Source organism: Artemia sp. Qi Xiang Cuo, chromosome 13 (genome assembly GCF_049724085.1).
Source record: "Artemia sp. Qi Xiang Cuo chromosome 13, ASM4972408v1, whole genome shotgun sequence".
In the NCBI taxonomy this organism is placed as follows: domain Eukaryota; kingdom Metazoa; phylum Arthropoda; class Branchiopoda; order Anostraca; family Artemiidae; genus Artemia; species Artemia sp. Qi Xiang Cuo.
Window position 1 is genome coordinate 57,868,344 of NC_142806.1, and position 24,874 is coordinate 57,893,217.

General features: G+C 37.3%; 1 protein-coding gene across 1 annotated transcript in view; it reads left to right on the forward strand.

Annotated features, from left to right (window-relative positions):
- Dhc1 (dynein axonemal heavy chain 1) overlaps positions 1–24,874 on the forward strand; it is a 432,221-nt gene that overhangs the window by 115,161 nt on the left and 292,186 nt on the right. The window contains exons 19-21 of the mRNA XM_089098586.1: positions 12,614–12,890; positions 14,986–15,113; positions 16,994–17,190. Coding sequence (XP_088954712.1) covers positions 12,614–12,890; positions 14,986–15,113; positions 16,994–17,190 — 602 coding nt within the window. The remainder of the gene's footprint in view (positions 1–12,613; positions 12,891–14,985; positions 15,114–16,993; positions 17,191–24,874) is intronic.

The following is a 24,874-nucleotide window of genomic DNA, read 5'->3' on the forward strand; positions in this document are numbered from 1 at the left end:
AAATTCGTGCACTACTGGAGAACCAGATTCAATTATGGGGGGGTAGGGATTCAATTAAGGTTTCAATTGTTTTAAAAGTGTTTTATTTAAATGAGGGGAAAAGCGAGGTTTACTATCATTTTATACATTCCGAGATGCGCGTAATTTATTCAAATTTAGAAAATTTTGAGGGAGTGTTCATGGATTGGGTGTATCAATTTATAGCGCCTCTTGATAACTTTAACGAAAATGGGAGTGGCTATTTTGATTTAGGTGTTGAAAATTGCATTGTTAACATATGTAAATTTAAGAAGTAGTTTATGGTAAGAGGGGGCACAGGTATGCGGGTATAGTTTTAAAATATAATCATGATCTAAAAGGATGTCAAGGGGTCCAGAAGATTCGTTTTGAAACAGATCAAATGTGTTTCCAATATGCTTTCATCATATCAGCATTCGAGCCTCTAGCACGGGACGCTACCAAGACGAATTTAGACAATTGGGCTATACACGGGAAGGAAGGGTCCGATTTTCCATTGTATATTTTTCATGTCTAGAAGGAAAATACCCAGTAACGCTACAATCTATTGACCTTTTTGAAAGGGCTAATGCTCACTTGAATATCGGCGTTACTGTGGTACAGTATAAAACTGAATTTGAAGATGGGGCTCGCTCTAAAAAGAAGGGGGTGGTATTCCCTGTAAGGGGCCCGTCAGCTGATTTGGATAAACACTGGGTTTGGTTGTTTTACACACCACATAGACAACCGAACACAGTCGGGCATTTTAACCCTATCACTGACATTAGTAGAGTTCTGGGGGGTGGTAAGCCTCGGGGCGCATGATTATACTGTCCAACATGCCTGTCGCAATTCTGGAGTGAAATAAAACTCCGGGGTCACCTGAGGCATTGTAGCCGCCATGGCTATAAGACAGTGGAAACGTTTTCAGGGGAGAGGGCCATTTTACGTTTTAAAAATATTCAAAATACCCGTCTCAAGTGCACCAAAATATCTATAGACTGTGAGGCTATGTAGGTGGAAATGAATGACCCACAATTTCCAAACCGAGCCAAAGAACATCAGGCTATTGCAGTGTCCTACGCCCACGCGCAAAGAGATAGTTCTAACACCATGCGGGTGTTAGAAATAGTTGAAACAAGGGATGAGCGGGAGTGCATGGTCAAGGCATTGACTAAACTGATTGGCACGGCTAATGGTGCTATTTCTCGTTTGAGAAATACACATTATCCAATGGTGCTGTCTGCAGAGGATCGTCTTGCGATTAAAAATCAAAAAATATGTTGGGTATGTAAGGGGGAGTTTGTAGAGGTGGATAAGGGGACTAAAGGGAAAAGAGGGGGGAGGGGCACAGTCAGAGATCAGGACCATTTATGGCAGGAAATATCATCGGGGGGTAGTAATTTTAGAGGAGGTGCGCATCAATCGTGTAATTTAAAGGTTAGCCAACAGTTTTTATCCCCGTTTTTATTCATAACTCCAATTATGATTTAAAATTTATTTTACCGGCACTGGCACGTATGCATAGGGAGGGAGGGGGAGTTGATAGTCCATGGGTAAATAATTCATTTACCTACAACATAATTCCCAAATCAGCCGAGAAGTTATTGCTTCTCAAACTGAAATGGCAGGTAGTGGATAATGGGCATACGTGTTGGAATAAAATCGGGTTTTTAGATTCTTTTAGTTTTTTTCCCAAATCCTTAAGTCAACTGGTTCAAGTGCAGAAAAGCAACAAGTTTAACAGGTGTCCCTTGCTTAAATAACTCTTTCCAGACAGTATAATGTATGATCTATTAAAATGCAAAGGTATATACGCATATGATTATTACTGTTCTGGCACACGCTTAAGCGAGGTGAAACTTCCTCCAATTGAAGATTTTTACAATTCACTGACCAGCAGTGAATACACAGCCGAGGAGTACGAGTTTGCCAAGAAGGTGTGGTCCAAGGGGGATTGTAAAAATGGGTGGGATTATTGTAGACTGTACTTGGCCAGTGACGTTCTAACTCTGTTAGATATAGTCTGTAAGAACACAGACCAGATCTATTCAGAGTTCGGGTTAGATATAGGCTACTATTTTTCCACACCCCATTTAGTAATGGATTTAAGTTTAAAAATTAGCAGGGAGGAACTAGGCCTAATCACTGACATAGATCAGCCCCATTTTGTAGAGCGTTCAATGAGGGGAGGGTCTGTTTGTCATGGGGACCGCGTCTTGTCAACCGATCCGAGTGGACAAAGCACCGGTGCAAAGTCAAATGCAGCGTTCTTGGACATGAACTCATTGTACCCCTCGGCAATGTCCCACTACTCTTTGCCGCGTGGGAACTATCAATGGCTTGAGAATCCTTGTGAGTTCCCCGACACTACCATCGTCGAGGACAATGGGCCACAAGGATGGTTCTTTGAAGTTGATGGTCACATTCCGCTGGTGCTTCACGACTCAGTCAAAGATTTGGTTTTTCCCTGTATCAATAAGCCGGTGGGTAGGGGCTCGCTGAGCCCATATAATCGATTATTGATCGAGGATATGGGGATGCACTGGACCGCCTCCCAACAGAATCTGATTGCTGAGTTGGGCCCTAAGGATACTTTATTTGTTCACCATGTGCTTTTGCACTGGATGGTGGGCAATGGCTTCAAAATCACCAACATACACAGGGTCCTGCAGTTTAATCAGCGACCCTACTTGAAAACATTTATCGATACCTTTGTCGATAAACGCTCTAGGGCAAATTCAAAGGTTGAGAAGGAAATGTATAAACTCATTCTAAATTCAGCGTTTGGCAAAATGTGTGAGAGCGTACGCAATAGATCTCGCTGTGATGTCGTGACTGACCCTCTAGAGTGTGCATGAATTATGGCCGACTCCAATTTTACATCGTTCACGAGCATAGAGACCGGCATTGTTCTTCTACACAAGCGAAAGCAAAATGTGGTACTGAACAAGTATATCGCAGGTGGTAGTTCAGTACTCGAAATTTCAAAAAAGCTCATGTTGTCGTTATTTTACAATTTGTGCAAGGTGCACTGGCCCCGGGAGGGGGAGGTTAAAGTTTAATACTGTGATACAGATTATCTGCTGTTAAAGTTAAATTGGAATGAAGATTTGGATTTATTGGGTGATTTGCAAAAGGGGGAACACATCAGCTCGCGGATGGATTTCACCAACTGGAATCCATCTCTCTACCCCGAGCTGGTGAAACGTCAAGCCCCCAACCAACTATTAATGTTAAAATCAGAGACGGGGAGTGGTTTGATATCCAGGGGGGTGTTCCCGGGTCCCAAAGTCTATTGCGTTGAAACTCATAGTGGGGAAGAAAAGAAGGCGTGTAAAGGGGTGCCTACACATTTTGTAAAGAGCAATTTTAACATGAGCGTGTACAGAGACTGTGTAGAAAGTAGCCTAGTGCCAAGAGCACAAGTACTTGCAATTCGCTCTCTACAGTATAGAAATTATACTGTGAGAGTGGAAAAGAATGCAATGTCGTGTATATCTGACAAAGTCTATGTGCTCCAGAATGGTGTGAGTGTTCTACCCTACGGCCACTACCGTATTTCAGATCGAGTTGAATGCATAGACTATTGCAATCAACTTGGTCTGGATAAATTAACCTAACTCAACCTCATCTAGCCCAAGCACTAACCATCACCACTAACCCATAGCAGTGACGACAACTATTGTTTTTCGCCCCGCGGCTCCCGGGGGTGGGGGGGTCCCTTCCCGCGGCCGCCCAGGGGGGGGGGAGTCCCGCCCGCGGCCGGCCGGCCTTCGGCCCCGCGGCCCCCGGGGGGAGGGGGACCCACACACCTTGAAATTCATAATGCTCAACTGTGCTAGTTCATGCTCCAAGTGTGTTTTTTCTGTTGTACAAAAAGTGTTGTATAGAAAAGTGTTGTACAAAAAGTGATGTATAGAAAAGTGTTGTTGATGATGGACAAAAGTGTTTTTATTGTACAGAAAAGTGTTTTTAAAGACAATAAGTGCTTATTTATAAAGTGTTATCATTGCAGTTCATGTTGAACAAATAGAGTTTTCATGTTGACCATGAAATTTTGTCAATTGTTCTTGTTGAACAAATATTTGTCGAAATAAATGCTGCCATGAAATATTGTTTTTTTTGTTCTTGAATAGACGGGAAAATTATTGCTACTTATTCATTGAGCACATATGATTTACAGTTAGTTGTAGTCCGACTGTTGTCAACAGCATGTATCAATTTAAAACACCCTTCAGATCGTTTCTGTGTGGTCCCTCAATGTCGGGGAAAACAACACTTTTAGATAGAATAATTTAAAATTGCAATAAAATGTTTTTGGAAAAACCGAAAAAAATCTACTATTGCTATAGTATTTGTCAGGAGTCATATGATAAAATAAAAGCTATTGCTACAACCATACCAATACAATTCATACGAGGACTTGATGTTTTCAATAGTATTGAACCGAACTCGTGGCTGATTATTGATGATTTGGCTGAATCCATTGAACAGTTCTCACAGGAAATGCTACGACTGTTCACCGTTCGCTCCCATCATGAACACATTTCCGTTACTCTAGTTCTACACAATCTGTTTCATCAGAGCAAATGTATGCAAACCCTTGCTTTGAATTGCACCATTTATATTATCTATCAAGTCGCTCGGTTTTATATCTCGCTACAAAATCTCACAACGACCCTAAACAGCCGCACCCCACCCATTATGTTTGCAGAGGAACAAACGACGCCACTACAGCCATACCTGTACAAGTCGCTTGAAAATAATCAGAGCACGCTCGAGGATCTTCATGTGGTCGCTGACATTTTTCGACAACGAATTTACAGCATATCTTCCGGTGAGCAATAGAAAATAATATTAGTCACCATTATGACACTGAAGAAACTACACGAACAACGGCATCTGTTTTCCGTTTTAAGCACTTCAAAACCATTGCTTAGAAAGGCTATACTCAAACATGGTGTTGACAATGATTTCATTAATCTAATATCTGAACTTTGTTTAAATTTAACTGAGGGAAATGTTCAACTGCCAGAGAGTTTTAGACAACAGACAAAGCAACCTCGTTCCACTGTAAGTGCCTTGGCTTTTAAAAAAACGGTAAAAAATATAAAAATAACACGACTTCTTCAAGCAGGCGGTAGCTTTTTCACACTTTTACTACCGATAATCGCAGGACTTGTAAACAGTTTTCTCTAGATGGCAAAACCCTATAAATTGACACCATTTGAACTTATCCTCTCGCCCATCGAACATTTTGAAGACAATCTAAACAAATTCATTAATGACGAGAATATTGCCTATGACAAAAAACTACTTTTAATTAAGGATGCATTGCGACGTGTGGACAAAAACAAACCTTCTTGGGAGAGACCCATCACTGACCCCTCTATACAGTAAACATCTCCGCAAGATTCTTTACAATCAACGAAGGAGGACTTGAATTCAATTGTTTTGAAAATTGGAAACCTATTGCCTGTCACCTATCGAGAACAGAGTAAAAGAGTATTATCGTATCTCATGTTGGAAACTGGTGATCAAGTTCAAGTCGACATCACAGGGAAACGAATTATAATTCAGTGAAAAAGTTATAATCTAGTTGATTTAATTTGTGATATGGTGACGAATCGTAAAGGAATTTTATCCTTTGACTATCATCTATACACCTTTCTGTGTGCATTAAACTTCCCAAAAAGTCTTATTGGCAATAAGCAAATGCTAAAGAAACTAAGTGAATATCCAACAACACCATTTAAAAAAGAAGAAGAAGAAGAAGATACTAGAAGCAGCAATAATTTTACAACACCTGTGGCTGCTAGTCAAAATCGAAGACGAATTGATTCGCCCACCAGTGTGCAAAAGGGGAGTGGACATTACACTACGTGTTTACGCTCAAAATGGATGAAGTTTTGAAAGGTGTCTATGAAAATATTGGCGAGGTGGGAAGTTTAAGTTCTCCCAAAACGCTTTCCAAAGCTGTCTCCGGCACCACCACATTGAAAAATGCAAAAGAGTATCTAGAAAATGAACCGAGTTACACACTGCATCGGAATCACAGGCTTCGCAGGAAACAATATTGACAAACTAATACCTTTTTCCCTCTGCATATAATGCAAACGGATCTTTTAACTTTAGACGCAATTCAATAACATCACAATGTACCCTAAAAATATATTCTAGTGGCAATCAGTATCTTTAGTCGCTATGCATATGCCATTCCGCTGCGGTCAAAGAGAGGTGTTGAAGTTGCTCGGGCCATTGAAAGTATTCTCGAACATGATTCATATAGAAAAATTCAATCGGATCGTGGTAGTGAATTTGTTAATCCCCATGTGCAAAAGGTTCTATTGAAATATAATACAACACTTTATCATAGTCATAGTCAGATAAAGGCTGCATTGGCCGAACGATTAATAAGAACGATTCGTCTATTAATTTCAAGATATTGTAATTTGAAAAATACACCTGCTTTTATTCATGATTTAGATAAAATCATGCAGATATACAACCATCGATCCCATCGATCTCTGTCCAAATCTAAACGAACGGATGTTCATTATAGTGAAAACACTTTTGATGCTTTTCTAAAGCAATACTCCAAGGGTGAAAAAGAGAAAAAAAAGAAGAAATTCAATGTTGGTGATACTGTTCGAATTAATAGAACCACCAATATTTTTGAAAAGGGGAATTATTTATGGAGCACCGAACTTATTAAAGTGTCTAAAATCCTAGACACCGAGCCCACGACCTATCGACTGCTAGACAAAAAAGATGATGAGATTCTCGGTGTTTTTTATTAATATAAACTGCAAAAAGTTAGAAACACTAGTGAAAGTTATCAAATTGAAAAGATATTAAAGAGTCGTACACGCCCTGGTAAGAAACAGTTGCTTGTTCGCTGGCTAGGATACAACTCAGATTTTGATTCTTGGGTCTGTGCTGAAGATATTGACAATGCCCAATGATTTCTATGTGACTTTCAAGTCCAATGTTTCTGATCCTCTCTACAATGAATTGAATAGAACAAGTGATTTTTGGACGAAACTCTCCCCCACCATCAAATTCGACGACGGAAAGTATGAAGTGACTCTTGTCGACTGTATTCTCAAAAATACCTATGACGTACTGAGAAAGGATCATAAATATGAAATAAAAATTAGACAATATTATTGGCTGCCACCACCAGGTGATCGTGAACAAATTAAAAAAATCAATTGGATGGATCATCCATACATTGAACTAACCTATGAGGAACTCACCTGTATGAATGATTTATGTCGTACTATCAATAAAAGAATTTCTGCTCGTAAAAAAGGAGCTTTTCATTTCAACTATTCGAAGGAGGAGGGCAAGATCTACATTAGTTCACTTATTGCCAGTGAAAAGGTTATTCTCAATGATAATTTAAAGGATGTACTTGGCTTTAAGCTCAATATAATCAATGGTAGAAGTGCCGGAAACACTAATTTCATTTTCGCTGACTATCCGCCTACCTTCTCCACAGACACCTGCATATTTCTCTAGGCTTCATTTGTGGAAACATCTCGGGTTGGTAATTCAAATGTTCCCCTCCTACGAGTTCTTGAACGAAAAACCAATCAAGAACATATTCATCACTATAATATAAAGCATCTTCAGTATATCCCAGTAAACACTTCCTATTTGGAACTCTGTCAGTTAACACTAAGAATTAAATTGGGTGATCCAATAGCAATTTCAAAAGGTTTGGCTGTGATTACATGCCATTTTCGACCCATCGTTCAACTACAAGATGTCTAATAGAAAAGTGGTATTCACTTGTCCTGATATTGACTGATATGTTAATACTCTGGGTCCAAGAGAACAGGGCAATGGAATGGACTATTACAAAGGGCGTACTACAATGTCTGGCTACGGTCTTGGCAGTTGGTTTGCTAAGCTGTTTCGCTCTTCACTACCACTGGCTAGAAAATATCTTGTACCGGCTGTGACAGATTTTGCATCCTCTACACTATACGATTGGGTCTCTGGCAAGGATTTTAAAAAAAGTGCTTCGGAAAATCTTAGGTCCAGTGCGCGAACCCTTGGTGAGAGATTAAAACAGAATGGTAAAGGTTTAAAAAGGTCAAGAAACAATGCATCACTCATCAGTCTCCGTTCAGGTCGGAAACATAAGACATCCCTTTTGTCAAAGAAAAGAAGGAAAAAGCCGACACATAGTGTAACCAGAAGCCCCAGGAAGAATAGAATTGTCAGATCGAAACTAGATTTCTTCTCCTAAAATGTCCTACCTACCGCATAAGGATTCCCAACCTTCAATCACCGCCTCATTGAATCTATTCAATGCTGAAAATGTTGATGCGAGTGTCAAGCATGGATACTATGAACAATTTTATCCACAACAACCCCTCTCCGATAATATCCACTTTCAAATTTATTCCAATGAAGACTACTTTATGGACATGTCTTCGAAATTTATAGATTTGCAAATGAAAGTCCGGAAATCCGATAATTCAATGCCGATTCGGGCCAATGGGATATCCTATGAAAATTGTATACTACATAATTTATTTCGTCAAATCAGCGTCTACATCAACGGCACGCTGGTGAGCACAAGCAACAATCTCTCAAACTATACAAGCTATATGCAATTCATGCTGATGACACCCAAGTCATACAAGGAATTGAGAGGCGCCTCCAATGGATATGAATATATTACTAATACTGATAGTACAGATGCACTTAAAAATGCTACAACTAGTGAATTACATCTAGTCGGAAAAATATATCATGAAATATATAATATATCCCACTGGTTGCTATCTAATGTTAAAATTGATATAAAATTGACGCTTGCACCCTCCAATTTCATATTGAGAAAGGAACTTGATGTTACTCCTGATGTAAGTCTCTCCCTAACCTGGGCAATACTTCATATACGCAAACAGCAGGTCATGAGTTCAGTTGCTTTGGCCGTGGAAAAACTGAGAGCCAATGGCAACAATATTAAACTACTTGTTCCTCATACAATCACCAATCAACGATATATTGCCGTGGGGTCACGCACCTTCACCGATTCATCCTTTACCATGGGTAAAATCCCTTAGAAGTTGGCTTTTGCATTTTTAATGAGTACTAGTGCAAGAATATCGTTGACAGGATGCACAAAGATGATTAAGAGGTTTTGTATTTTATCCCCTGTGTTTGAATAAAACGATATCCAATTCTCCACTCTATATTTTGATAAACAAACTATTACGTCGTATAAGCCTAAACAGCAACACTTCGATAACGATTCGTAATTCTACGAAAACGGTATAACCGAAGATGTATCTTATCAGACAAATGGCCTCATTGTCTTAGAGTTGTTGTGTACACAGGATATGAGTATAGTACGTATAGGGAGATTGCGTTTAGAGTGTATATTTGCCGACCCATTGGCAGAGAGTATTGCCCTAATCTCACTAAACCAATATGAAACCTATTGGGAAATCACTCCCGAAGGCAGTGTTCTACTAGACTTGGCGCCTTGAACACCAGTCAAGTAATCAATGTATTTAATATGGACCCCTACATGTCCCAGTACAAATCCTATTGTCTACCCTTGGACTATCTTGGAAAAATTCAAAGTGTTAACAATACCTTGATTATTGTTAATAGTAGTCCGTCGACTGTGCTGACGGGTCATTGGCTATGCATCTTTCAAACGATGAAGACGATTGAATTTTTTGATCCTCTTGGTCTACCCTATACATTTTACACACCCCACATCAGCAACTATATTGAGAGCAGTGGGAAAACTATTATTCAAAATCTAAAGAGGGTACAGGATCTAACGACTAAAAGCTGCGGCTTCCATGCACTACTATATGTTGTGTTCCGATGTCGTGGATATACTTACAAGCAGTTTCTCAACATTTATTTTGACAATCCCCGTCTGAACGACTTTCTAGTGGAAAATATCCTCTCAGACCTATACAGTATTGATTTCAATGCCCTAAGAGTAAAGTGCTTAAAAAATGTTTGTGAATTTGTTTTTTAATAAAATGCATATATATATACAATGTCTTAAAATCTTCACTGTTAGATTTCTTCATCTTCGATGTATAGGCAATTGCCATGAACTACTAATGCTGGTAAATCATTTGGATTCACTTTATATTGATCTTGATTGACATCAAAGTCAGGGTCACATTTTCTACAGTACAATGTAACTTCACTCTTGTCTTATCTCCTTTTATAGTCAATTATACTATTTGCATTCATATTGTGAAATTCAAGTGTTTCAATTTGTCTATTTGAAGCAATATCACATACAGTGTTTTCAAGTGGTGAATCACATTCCGTCACAGCCAAATAAAAATCACTTGGTTTATAGTCATAGCAGGTGGTGTCATCACAACGATGACGTAGAAACCAGATTGTCTTGTTACCCCAACAGTTGAATCGTAGACCAGATTCCTCCTCCCAGAATAATTTAAATCCGCGACGATACCAATCTCGTAGAAATAAACTGAAATCACGTTTGGGATTCTTGCAAATCATAGCGGGGGAAGTATTCTCCCACTGATCATATTTATCATAGTGACAATTGGAGCACAGGTGCCCTCTAAGATGAGAGTCACACACCTCCTCAAGACATGAATTACATCCTTTAATTTGTACTGCATAGCCTCTATTTAATTTACAAGGATTACATAATTTGCACTTTTCATCATACTCATGAATAATTGTACAATTCTCACATTGATTCCAACTGCCAAGAGTGTACATGCACAATGGACATATATAGAACATTTTTCGGTTTCCGATGTCAACTCACTCACAGCTAAAACGAAACTGATCCTCTTCGTTCGATAAATTCAACGATAGGGAAATGGGGGAGATGTAACTCTATAACGTTACCTCTTTCGAAGGAGGAGCCATCTACATTGAATCCATTGGCAATGTTTTCGAAAGTATGTCCACGATATGATTCTGCTTTGTTCCAATTAATATATCAATAAATTGGCTATAAGCATTTGAATCACATTTTAAAAGTTTCATACAATAGTCCAATGGGGGAGAATCACTCTTCATTATATTGTCAAGTGTTCCCCGAGAGAATATCCTGCGTTGAAGAGATAACTCGAGAAAATCATCATCCAAAATCAAATATTTTTCCATAAACACTACATGATTCTCTCTTTCTCAAATTTATTCATTTTTCAGTCCTTTCACTCCAACTGCTGACTCTAGACTGTCCCTGATTCGTTAGGATACACGTGATCCTGTTTCCCGCTCTCGGATCAATAAACGTCCCAATCGATTACGCAATCAATTTCTCGGAAATTCACTTCCCCTTCGATTACGCAATCAATTTCTCGGACATCTACTGCCCCTTCGAGTCCTAGATCAATAACATTGCCCCCGTTAGAATTCAATGCGCAGGTGCAACCTTTGTTCCGGAGCTATTACACATAGAAACATCAAATAAATCGACCTTGGAAAAAGAGGTCATTGACCCCATTAACCACGTGTTCTCCCTAATGACTCTATGCCCATATTTGGAGTCCCGTCAGTATTCTATGCCCATATAAGGAGTCCTGTCACGAGTAGCACCCCCCATTCTACTGACGGAGGCCTCAATACCGTGCTATTTCTGAACTACTCCTCCCTCCTTGAAAATTTTAATCTATAGATTTTAATCTTCATTGATGACGAAGTCAATATGTCAATCGGATGTCAATCTAGATGTCAAGATGACCTTCGATGACCAACTTCGATGTCAAGATGACCAACTATCCGGTCATTCATATCCTCGTACAGGGTTTTAGCATTTACTGACACCGATGATGGCTTTCTCATGCTTACCTGCACAGAGGAGAAGTATGATCATCTGACGTATATATGACAAATACGTCGTATATACAGGGAAATGTGACCAACCCAGTAAACAACTATAAACTCAACATTTCGTTTGTAATTAGAAGACACGGAAGGCTTTGCAACCTTCATTGTAAGTTTGTTTTACATTTGGGCAAGATTAAAGAACGAAATTTACATCAAGACTTTCAATGAGCTTTCTCAATTGAACTCTCTCTGGAAAAAAATCTAGTGAATAGTCCGGAAGTTCACTATTTTGTGAATGATCCGAAAAGTTATTAATTTTGTTGTGTAGAAATATGCTAGTTTCAATTTTATTATTTTAGTATTTCTACTGATCACGGTTGCTGTATGTGTGATCAAAATATCTGGACTCTTTTTACCTGTTCTTTTCACTGTCTAAATAAATGAATTTATCCCCGTTTGAAAGTTAATTTGTTCGTCATAGTACGGCAGTTTGGTCTAAGAATACCTAATTTAAGGTGTTACGTCGAAAATATGGTCACCTGGGAATTATATTTCTCCAATGAGCTTCCCTTTTGAAAATTACACATAGCGGACAAAAAAATTTTGTTTTTAGTATTTTGTTAAATCATATTTATGTAAATTTTTAACCCATTATCATTCTTTCATCTGCTAGACCCACTTAAATAAAAGCGGTTAAAAATGTAGGAATTGTTTCAAATATTAGGGATGGAATATGTTGAACAGCACTTGAGTTAGTTGATACTTACGATAGAGCTCTATTTTAAACTTTCTATTTTTCCAGATGAAGATGAACCTCTATTTCTATCTCTAATAAATGACCTGTTTCCAACGACTGCTTTGGAAAAAACCTCTTATCCAGAGCTTGAGGCTGCGATAGACGAGCAAGTAGAAGCAGCCGGATTAGTAATGCACCCACCTTGGGTATTGAAGCTGATACAACTTTACGAAACCCAGAGAGTGAGACATGGTGTTATGGTCCTTGGGCCTAGTGGTGCCGGCAAAACTACATGTATACAAATTTTAATGAAAGCATTGACGGCTATGGGAGAACCCCATAGGTAATCTTTATGGTTATTAAATAAAAAAAAACAATTTTTTTTTAACTGAATGTAAGGAGCTACATTAAAATTTAAAACGAACAAATATTATTCCGTATATGAAAGGGGCAGTCCTCTCCTCAATGACCTGCTCTTTACGCTAAAGTTTGACTCTTTCTCGCAACTGTATTTGTTAAAACAATAAAAAACTTTAGAGTAAAGAGCAAGGCGTTGAGGAGGGGACATCCCCTTCCATATACGGAATAATTTCTGTTCTTTTTAAGTTTTAATGTCGTTCCTTACTTTCAGTTAAAAATTTGTTTTTTTTTATTTAATTTCTGATTTTTTTTTTTGAAATTAATGCAGCTTTGATTTTGGCTCACCGTACATGAATAATTAAAATGAAATTTCCATGTTAATTTTACATTTTTTGGCTAAATGGCTTTCTCGAAATTTTGATCTGACGTAACTTACGAAATAACTTACGTAACGAACTTCTATATTCGTATATTTTTATTACGTATATGAGAGGTTTACCCTCTAGTCAAAACTTCGCTCTTTACGTTAAAGTTTGAATTTTGTTCCAATTCTTTAAGAATGACCCCTGAATCACAAACGCCATTTGATTAGAATAGATAGCTCTTTTGAAAGTACTAAAAATGCTTTAGCGTTAAAAGCGAGGTGTTAAGTAGGGGGAGAACCCCTCATATACGTAATAGTTTCTGTTCGTTTTAAGTTTTAATGTTCCTTCTAACTTTCAGTTGAAAAAACTTTCAATTGAACTTTCAACTGAACAAACTTTCAAGTTCTTTAAATAATGCTGGAAAATCTGGCGGCCCCCTTCATAGAAATGTCCCTTCCTCCATGAAAATATCCTCTATGAAAAGATCCTCCCACGTAGCCTCCTCCTCCGACCCCCTCTGCACCAGAAAAAATTCCCTCCTGAAAACGTCTGCATACTTCCAAGTAACAAATACTATATATAAACATTGGGCAAAGTTCATAAGTTGCAGCCCTTCCCCCGGGGACTGTGGGGGTTAAGTCATCGTCAAAGACATATTTATTAGTTTTTCGACTATGCTGATTAAATTGGCTATCTCAAAATTTTGATCGGGTGACTTTGGGAAACAAATGAGCGTGGGGTTAAAGCATTGCATATATTAAATACGTAACCTAACCTAACCTAAGTACCTCCCCCCCCCCTAAACCCCAAAAAACACAGTTTAATACCGTATACGCAATGAAAACCTTGCTATCATTGCCTGCTCTATAACAGTTAAGATGTCAAAAACGGGTTTTATCATTGTCTAGTCTATAGTGATTAACCCGCAAGGCCCGCGTAATGGGATAGTACCGTTCTTTCTTATACCCTATTTTCAAATTTTTTTGTTCAATATCCAATAATTTTGAAGCCTTGAAGTCTGCCCATTTAAAGGCATTAATAGGGACAAGAATACTTAATCTTTTGACGGGAAATATACTCTAAGCATTGAGTAACTTCAATATTTGGTTTTTCGTAAGCATTTTGGCCTCAACAATCTGTTCTAACATTCAGAAAATCTACTATTACTTGAAACCATTAAATTTTACCTGAAAATATAGAAATTAAACTTATAAAAATCATATTAAATATAAATATTATGAAAATAATTTGATATATATACCAGTTAATTATAAGAATTGAGTTGAAATGAAATGTTTAATTTAATTTAAATGTACACTGTTGCTGCTTTGATGTCATTTCATGCAGCTTCCAAAAAATTTAGACGTAGCTTCTGTGTAACTTACAATTGCTCCAGGAATGAATATCATACTTTTAACCCAGTTTCTTTTTATTGTTTTTATAGGACTATATGCTTTTAGTTGACAGCACGCATGAGAAAGGGGGGAGTGAAGGAGTGGAACTGCTACGGTAAGAAACAGTGATAGTGCTCAAAATTATTCAAAACTAAATTTTATTTTGACCTTTTTTGTGTTTTGTTACTCTTCTAAACTACTTGTTCAAGTTTTATTTTCTTTTTTATTTGCTTCTTTTTTTAACGCTTAAACTTCTTTAAAGTCTATTTCTTATCATATCAATTCTGATTTCATTTTTTTTTTTTTTTTTTTTTTTTAGGGAAATGCGGATGAACCCCAAAGCAATAACAGCTAGCCAAATGTTTGGCCGTCTTGATGTAGCCACAAATGATTGGACAGACGGAATATTTTCGGCGCTTTGGAGACGGTCTTTAAGGGCCAAAAAGAGTATGCCAAAAGCCTAAATGTTCCGTTTCATTTTTTGGAGAGCCAGTTGTTTGATCATCACGTTATGGCCATAAATAATTGGGCTTGTGGAATGGTTTGGGCTCTTAGGAGAGGGTCTTTAAAGGCAAAAAAGAATAAACCGCAGACGATTTTTAAGGAAAAAAAGGGGATAAATCACAATCCCTAAATCATTTTTTTTTTTTTATTTCAGTTTTTGTTAAGCCAAATGTTTGACCGTGACTGTATATCACCAAATAATTGAAGTAGTAGAATGGAATCGGCAATTTTGTTTCAATTCAAATCTTTGTAGTCTAAAATTTGTGTAGCTACAATCAGATGATAAAGGCTCTACATAGCCTATAGAATCAGCTCTACAACTAACTTATATTATTAAAATTAGACGCTAAAGGTTCTGCAGCAAGATACTTAAGTCTATAGAATAAGTTCTGAAGAATTGGGCTCTACTCTAGGATGGGTTGATTGAACGAGCTTAAGGGCAAAAAAAAGAGTAGGGTAAGAAGCCAAAAGCTTTGTTCAATTTTAATCTTTGTAGTGTCAAACCTTTATTTCTAAAATTATACGCTATATGCCCAACTAAAAGAGTATATAAAATCAGTTGTACAATATTGGGCTCTATCTAGGTTAGGTTGAATTTTTTGGGTACTATTGTAAGCCAACATTCTGTATTTTATTCTTCTTTTAGCTTTGAGTAGAGCCAAAATTTGACGCCATAAGCTCTAAAAAAGGGGTAGAGCCCACAGAATCAAATCTACAAAATTTGGTTTTATTCTAGGTAGACCCAAATATTTGGTTGTCTGGGTGTGGACACAAATCATTATTTTTCCTTCACTGTTCTTGAAGGAGAAAATAGCTAAATATAAGCTAAAATACAACCTATATTCCCCCTTTTTTGTACTCCTTTTATATTGGGGCTGTCAGTCTTATTGTTGTTATTAAGTAAAGCTGTAGGCTGGTAATATAATTTAAGGTTAGGATTTATTAAATTAACCCAAAATCAATCATCCTCAAAAAACAAAAACTCAGCTTAAAAAACCTAACCGAAAATTCAGGGCTCATAACATGGAGCGTTTGTCCGTAAATATTCTGGGAAATATTGTACGTCTAGCACGGAAACAAGACGAGTGCGAGAGCAAATCCTCGGCTGATTTTAACTTGAGTGATTCCAAGTTCTCGGGGAGTACGCGTGTTGTGTCTTTTACTATCACTTGAAACTTTTTGAGGCGAAGTTTTCCACTTCGCCCTTTTCTGGAAGTGGTACTCCCGCCGTGTCGCACATATTTTATCTTTATCTTAAATTGTTTTTTTTTTATATTTTCAACTTTCTGTTTTTCTTTTGCTCCCTCCTTCATGGTCAGTGAATTTTTTGGTGTGTTTTCCTCAAGTCAACTTTTTGCTCCGTTTTTTTAACTTTCAAGTCAACTTTTTGTTTGCGGTTTTATGATCTTATATAATTGGTCTTTTCGTTTTTTTTTTCCTGTTTTAGTTTAATTTACCGACAAAATTTATCAAAGATTTGCTAAAATAATTTTGACGAGGACAAACATTTTCATAGACAAATTTGGAATATGTACCGATAAGGGCAGTTACCGATGCATGGTTTTTTTTGTGGTTTTTCAGGGGTAATTGTATCGAACCAGTAGCTGTACAATATCGAAAGAGGACTTATTTAAACAAAATTGTAAGTTACATACACACGGACGATTAAAACTTACATTTAAATGAACCTAATTTGATTAACAGCTGATATTATTCAAATTTAATCAAAAAATCAATTAACTTAATAGAAGAAGCTAATCAAATTTAAACTTAATTAAATCAGCTAGTAAAAATTATAGAAGCTGATTAAGTTTTTTTTTCAGATGAACACATTTGGCTTGTTCTTGATGGCCCTGTTGATGCCATTTGGATTGAAAATTTAAATTCTGTGTTGGATGATAACCGAACTTTAACTTTGGCAAATGGTGATAGACTTCCCATGGGTTCCAATGTGAAGATCATTTTTGAACCTCACAACATTGATAATGCCTCTCCTGCCACTGTTTCGAGGAATGGGATGGTAAGTAAAGCGAATTTGCTTTTCTACCCGTAAATTCTAAAGCGTTACTGCTTTCCTGTAATGACATCCTTTCTCTCAATTTGTGCAATAGTTTAACAGGATAAATTTAGACTTCAGAGGGAAATCCAAGGAAACTTCAATCTTGGGAAATTCGAAACCTAGGAATCGTTTGATGTTTTTTTTTGGTTCTATTTTAATGTCATGATGAACCTAATGATAATATAAAAAAAAATGCTGCCTGTTTACATCTTGGTTTTACAAAGATAAAGGTAAAACGAACTAAAAACGCCCCCTCTCTTGTCGATCTGTACTGGTTGTGGTGCTCTTAGTATTGAAAGCATATCGAGATATCATCACCAGAATCAAATTCCGAGCCTTTTAGTGGGTTGCTACAGCTGAGTACGAACTTTGGGTCTCGTATTACCAAGCTTAGGTCAAACCCATTGTGCCACTACAGGACACGCCAATACAGGGGAAACATTCCAAGAATTTCCTATCTGTAAAAGGGTCCTGTGGTAGTGCAGGGGGTCTTTGCCTGGTCCAGGTAGTACCGGACCTGAAGTTCACATTTGGCTGCAGCGACCACCACAGGGCCCTCCATAAAAATTCAAACAAGAAGAAGAAGAAGCATCTCTAAAAGGATAAATTGTAATTCATTGATCTCTGAAGCAGAATAAGCAAATGATTAATTGCAATAAGTTTCAGTAAGTGCTTTTGAACGTAATTTAATGTAGTTGCAAGTGGCTATTGAACGCCAAAAATAACAAAAATCAATTGCAATAAGCTTATTGAACGCGGGGTAAGCTGTATTCAAGCCTTTACCCAACAAGATTCTTTTTTTGTAGGTATAATTCTTTTAAAGTTTCTGAGTTATCACAATTTGGTTTGTTGCTGTCATTTTGCATTAATCATATTCAGCGGAATGCTTTAGATATTGGACAACTTTGATGATGGACAACTAATTTTGGACCTCGATTGATGAATGACGAAAATTCTGTACTTTTATACTGTAATATAATATGTAATTTAGAATTCTGAAGGGAAATCGGCTTGTTTCTTTATTCTTAATACAAACTCCGTGGTTCCATCAGTAATGATGACCTGTCACTAGTACTGGTAATTTCCACGTTTATCTTATTCCCTTTTCACCTTCGATATATTTGTTGTAACTTTTCTTAAATGTTTCAAGCTAAGAATTTCCAGGGACCACCTTTGCTGGAAGACTATTCAAGGTGGTTATGAATCGTCGGGCGAAGCTCATTTTTAGATATTTTGGACGGAGTGTACCCTGGTCATGGTATTACTACAAGAATATGCATTTACGAGTTGTTCTTAAAGGCTTTGACCTTTCAAGAGTAAGCTTCGATATTTCCTCTTATGGAGGGAATGTGCTTATTAGTAAAAGACTGAATTAGTCGCTACGTCGAAACATTCTTTGATCAATGATAGGGATCAATTGGAGGATCGATTTTGAGCACGCTGAAGGGGTTTTTGGAGCCCCGGAAAAAAAGGGTATGCGTATTTCATGAGTGGTCTGATATACGACTTAAAAAAGGCAAGGTCGACTAGTCAAGGAGTAGATTTAAGCATCTTAGGACAACTCTCTGATATCTGGAGCAAGAAGATCTCACAATGCTAAGATGTTCAGCTATAGTGAGATCTAGAGAAAAGTGAATTCCAAAAAGGCTTTATGTATCTAATGTTTTATTTAAAACAAATTGCTTTTAAAATAAAATCAGAATGAGTCTTTGCATTTCAACAAAACTATGGTCTTTTGCTTTTCAAAAAATTCCTAAAACATCTTTTAGACAGGTGCAATTCTAAGTTGAAAGACTTTGTGTTTACATTATACATTATGCTTTCTTCCATAAAAGTTTGTTGATGATTTGTGCGGAAATGATTTATCCTGAATAAGACAAATATTGAAATTACCAATACTAGTGGTAGGTCATCATTGTTGATGGAGCCACCGAGTTTTTAATAAGAAGAGAAAAAAGCTAGCCGATTCCCCTATTGAATTATAAAGGACATATTATAGCAAAGTAGAAAACTACAGAATCCTTGTCATTTGTAAATCATGGACCGAAATTAGCTATCCGTCTACTTTACAATCTTTCCCTACTTAACAGCTGTAAGTTAGTACACTCACCTAAATACCTGCAAACGAGGAGGCCAAAACGAACGGAAATTATTACTTAAATGAGGGGATTTGCCCCCTTCTCAGTACCTCACTCTTTACACTAAAGTTTCAGTGTTTGTTCCAATTATTTAAGAATGACTTCTGATACACAAGGACCGTTTAAGTAGAATAATATACTTTTTACAAATTCAAAAACACTTTAGCGTAAAGAGCAAGGCACCGAAGAGGTGGGAAATCCCCTCATATGCGCAATAATTTATTTCGTTTTAAGTTTCAATGTTGCTCCTTACTTTCAGTTGAAAAAACTTGTTTTTTGCATTTAATTTCTGATAGTTTTTAAGTAATGCTGGGAAATCCAGGCCCCCTTCCCATGGAAAATGCCCTCCCCCCCCCGGAAACACCTCAATGGTAAGATCCTGTCACATAAGCACATCCACCAGAAAATCTCTCCCCCAAAAATATCTTTATACTTCCCAATAACCAACACTATATGTAAGCAATGGGCGAAGTTCATAAATTGCAGCCCTTACCGGAGGCTGTTGGGGGTCAAGTCGTTCTCAAATACATAGTTAATTGATCTTTCAATCTTTCTGAAGAAAACGGCTATCCAAAAATTTTGATTGGACAATTTTGCGTAAAAAAGGGTGGTAGGAGGGAGTCTAGCTACCCTCCAATATTTTCGATCACTTAAAAAGGGTACTAGAACTTTTGATTTCAGATCAAATGAGCCCTCTCTCGATCTAGCCCTGTATTCTAGGATCACTGGTTTAATCCGATCACCCCTGGGGAAAACAAAAAATAAAATAAACACGCATTCGTGATCTTGCTTCTGGCAAAAATTCAAAATTCCACATTTTTGTATATAGGAGCTTGAAACTGGCACAATAGGGTTCTCTTATATCAAGAATCTCATGGTGTGATTTTCATTAAGATCACTTGATTTCTTAGGGGTGTTTCCCTCTTTTTTCAATAATTAGGCAAATTTTCTTAGGCTCGTGGATTTTGATGGGCAGCATTAAACCTGATGTTCCCTATATATTTGGAATCAGCATAACGATTCAATTCCTTTGATCTATCCATTATTATCAACACTCTGTTTCTTATAGTTTCGGTTACTATTGAGCCGCATCGCTCCTTACTCATAGTTCGTTACCACGAACTGCTTGATACCTTGCTCTTAACGCTATTAAATAAAAAAAAACAATTTTTTTAATCGAAAGTAAGGAGCGACATTAAAACTTAAAACGAACAGAAAATTATTCGGTATATGAAAGGGGCTGTCCCCTCATCAACGCCTCGCTCCTTACGCTAAAGTTTTTTATTGTTTTAAAAAATAGAGTTGTGAGAAAGAGTCAAACTTTAGTGTAAAGAGCAAGGCGTTGGGGTGGCAGCTCCTTTGATATACGGAATAATTTCTGTTCGTTTTAAGTTTTAAAGTAGCTCCTTACTTTCAGTTAAAAACAAAAACTATTTTTTATATAATTTCTGAATGTTTTTTAATTAATTCAGCTTTGATTTTGGCTCACCTTACAATGAATAATTAAAACGAAATTTGCATATTTTTTTTTGGGCGGGGGGGGCTAAATGACTTTCTCAAAACATTGTTTCAGAAGTAACTTACGAATTAACTTACGTAACAAACTTCTATATTCGTATCCTTTTATTACGTATATTAGGGGGTTCACCCCCTAGTCAGTGCCTCGCTCTTTATGGTAAAGTTCAAATTTTGTTCCAATTCTTTAAGAATAACCCATTAATCACAAAGGTCGTTAATAAGAATAAATAGCTCTGTTGAAAATACAAAAAAAAAACTTTAGCGTGAAGAGCTAGGTAACTACTAGGGGGCGAAGCCAATCATATACATAATAATTTCTGTTCGTTTTAAGTTTTGATGTTGCTCCCTACTTTCAGTTGAAAAGATTGTTTTTTTTATTTAATTTCTGATTGTTTTTTTTTAAATAACGCTGGGAAACCCGGCACCCTCTTCACAGCAATGTCCCGTCCCCCATGAAAAGTTCCTCCATGGAAAGATCCTCCCATGTAACCCCCGAACCACACCCTCCCCCTAAATACCAGAAAAAACCCCCTGAAAACTTATATATACGAGACATGTTTTTTAAGTAAGTAGCCTACCGTTTTACGATTACGCCGCCACAGTGCTACGGTCGCCGTTCTGCGCATGCACGCTGGTTACCTACATCTATTGTCTACGCACTGACGCCATTACAGTCTGATTTTTAATTGTATACGTTGTTTACTGAGTGTTTAAGATGCATCCGACAATCGTGAGTCCCGCCGATTGTGAAGTACAGGCGGTTATACGATTTCTTAGTGCTAAAGGCGTAAAATCGATCGATATTCATCGTGAGATCTGTGAAGTTTATGGACAAAACATTATGAGAGATGGAATGGTAAGGAAATGGATGAGAATCAAAACAACAATCCATGGAATGGCGAAATTTATCATCACCCAAAAAAGTGAAATTTAAGCAAACAATTTCTGCCCGGGAAATTTCACTTTTTTGGGTGATGATGAATGTCGCCATTCCATGGATTGTTGTTTTGATTCTCACCCATTTCCTTACCATTCCATCTCTCATAATGTTTTGTCCGTAAACTTCACAGATCTCACGATGAATATCGATCGGTTTTAAGCCTTTAGCACTAAGAAATTGTATAACCGCCCGTACTTCACAATCGGCGGGACTCACGATTGTCGGAGGCATCTTAAACACTCAGTAAACAACGTATACAATTAAAAATCAGACTGTAATGGCGTCAGTGCGTAGACAAGAGATGTAGGTAACCAGCGTGCATGCGCAGAACGGCGACCGTAGCACTGTGGCGGCGTAATCGTAAAACGGTACTTACTTAAAAAACATGCCTCGTACTTCCCAATAACCAATACTATATTTAAATATTGGGAAAAGTTCATAACTTGTAGAGTTATGCAAGTTAGGACCCCGGGGACTTTGGGGGATTAAGTCATCCTCAAAGACATAGTTAGTGTATTTTTCGACCATGTTGAACAAAATGGATATCTCAAAATTTTGATCGGGTGACTTTGGGAAAAAATTAGCGTGGGAGGGGGCATAGTTGCCCACCATTTTTTGGTCACTTAAAAAGGGACTAGAACTTTTAATTTCCATTCTAATGAGACCTCCCGAAATATTTTAGGACAACTGGGTCGATACGATCACCCCTCGGAAAAAAAAACAAGCAAACAAAAAAAATTAAAAAAGAATAAACACGCATCCGAGATTTTTTTCTGCCCAATAATACAAAATTCCACATTTTTGCAGATAAGAGCTTGAAACTTCCATATTAGGGTTCTCATATACGCTGAATCTGATGGTGTGATTTTCATTAAAGTTCTATAATTTTTGGTGGGTGTATTCCCCTTTTTTTCGAAAATAAGGTAAACTTCCTCAGGCGCGTCACTTTTTATGGGTAAGACTAAACTTCATGAAGCTTATATATTTGAAATTAGCATAAAAGTCTTGATTCTTTTGATGTATCTATTGGTATAAAAATTCCGTTTTTAGAGTTTCGGTTACTATTGAGCCTGGTCGCTCCTTACTTACAGTTCGGTACCAGGTACTGTTTGATAGCTGTCAGGACTTTTAAAAAAGCTTCCTATTATAATTAAACGGACCTTGTGTTTCAGTAGCCGTGCTTAAAAAATGGGACAAATAGTCAAACTTTAGTGTAAAGAGCAAGGTATTGAACTGGGGCAACTTTTCATATACGGAATAATTTCTGTTCGGTTTAAAGTTTAAAATTGCTCCTTACTTTCAGTTAAAAAAATCTTGTTTTATTTATCTAATTTCTGATTGTTTTCCAAATATTACCGTTAAATCTGCCTCACCCTCCATGAAATATCCTCCAAAAATTCAACGTATATTACACCGTGCCCCTCCTTCAAATTCCCTCCAGATAGTTCTATCCTTGCTGAAAATCTCCCCCACCGTAAAATGTCCTGCAAACGATTCAGCATGAAAAATTCTTCTTAGCATACTTTTTCCGGAAATCAAAACATGTGGAAAATAACCTCCGGATAATTCCCCCGGAACATCTCCACAGGCAAAATTGAGTTGACAAAGATAATGTAAGACACTTAGCATGAATTTCGTATAGGAATTCTGTCAAATCCCCCCAGTGTTAAGGACCCCTGGAAAGTTACCTCCACGCTGAAAATTATCCCCGTGGAAATCCACTGCAAGCACATAATCCCCCCCATCCCCACCCCCATCCCCCCCCCAAAAAAAATGCTGTATATTCCCAATAAGAAATACTATACGTAAACAATGGGCAAATTTCATAACTTATAGGCCTCTCTCGACGAACTGTGGGGGGTAATTTTACCCCTACAGACATAGTTATTGGATATTTCAGATATACTGAACAAAAAGGCAATCTCAAAATTTTGATCAGATTACTTTGGTAAATAAATGGAGCTGGGAGTGGGGCCAGTTGCCCTTCAATATTTTTTGTCACTTAAAAAGGGAACTTGAACTTTTAATTTCCGTTCGAATGAGCCCTCTACCGATCTTCAAGGACCATTATTTCAATACGATCACCACTAGAAAAAAAACACATAATATCTAAGATAATCAAACAGTTCGTGGTAATGAACTCTAAGTAAGGAGCAACCCGGCTCAATTGTAACCGAAACACAAAAAAAACGGATAGATACATAAAAAAAATTAGATTTTAATGCTGATTTCAAATATATAAGTTTCATCAAGTTTAGTTCTACCCGTCAAAAGTTATGCGCCTGAGAAAATTTACCTGCTTTTTGAAAAAAAGAGGGAAACACCATCTTAAAATTAAAGAACCTTAATGAAAATCACACCATCAGATTCAGCGTATCAGAGAACACCACTGTAGAGGCTTCAAGCTCCTGTCTGCAAAAATGTTGAATTTTATATTTTTTGCCAGAAGAAAGATCACGGATGCGTGTTTATTTGTTTTTTCCCAGGGGTGAGCGTATCGACCCAGTGGTCCTAGAATGTCGTGGGAGTGCTCATTCGAAAGGAAATTAAAAGTTCTAGTGCCGTTTTTAAGTGACTAAAAAAATGGAGTATAACAATCATACTTTTGAAATTTTGTAGGTATAACAATCTTGTTATAACCAATACGGTGTTTGGTCATAAAATGGCTCATAAGCTAATATGGTATTCACGTGATGGTAAGACAGCAAACCTTATTGATTATGTTATAGTAAACCGAAGACTGGCAGGATCAGTACAAGATATTATGGAAAAAAGGAGTGCTGTTATTGATGTTGAAAGTAAAGATCACCATCTAGTAGTGTCAAGGGTTAATTTAAAGCTGAAATTTCGGAAGGGTAATTACCTCGAGGGAAGTTATGATGTTGGTAGACTCCAGGATGAGAATTTGAGAGAAAATTTCCAGGAACAGTTGAATACTAAACTTAAGAGTTTAAAATTTGATAATGTGAAAGATGGTTGGAATAATTTTAGAAAAATAATTTTTGAAGTTGCTGAAGGTGTTTTAGAGAAGAAAGTTAGAACTGCATCT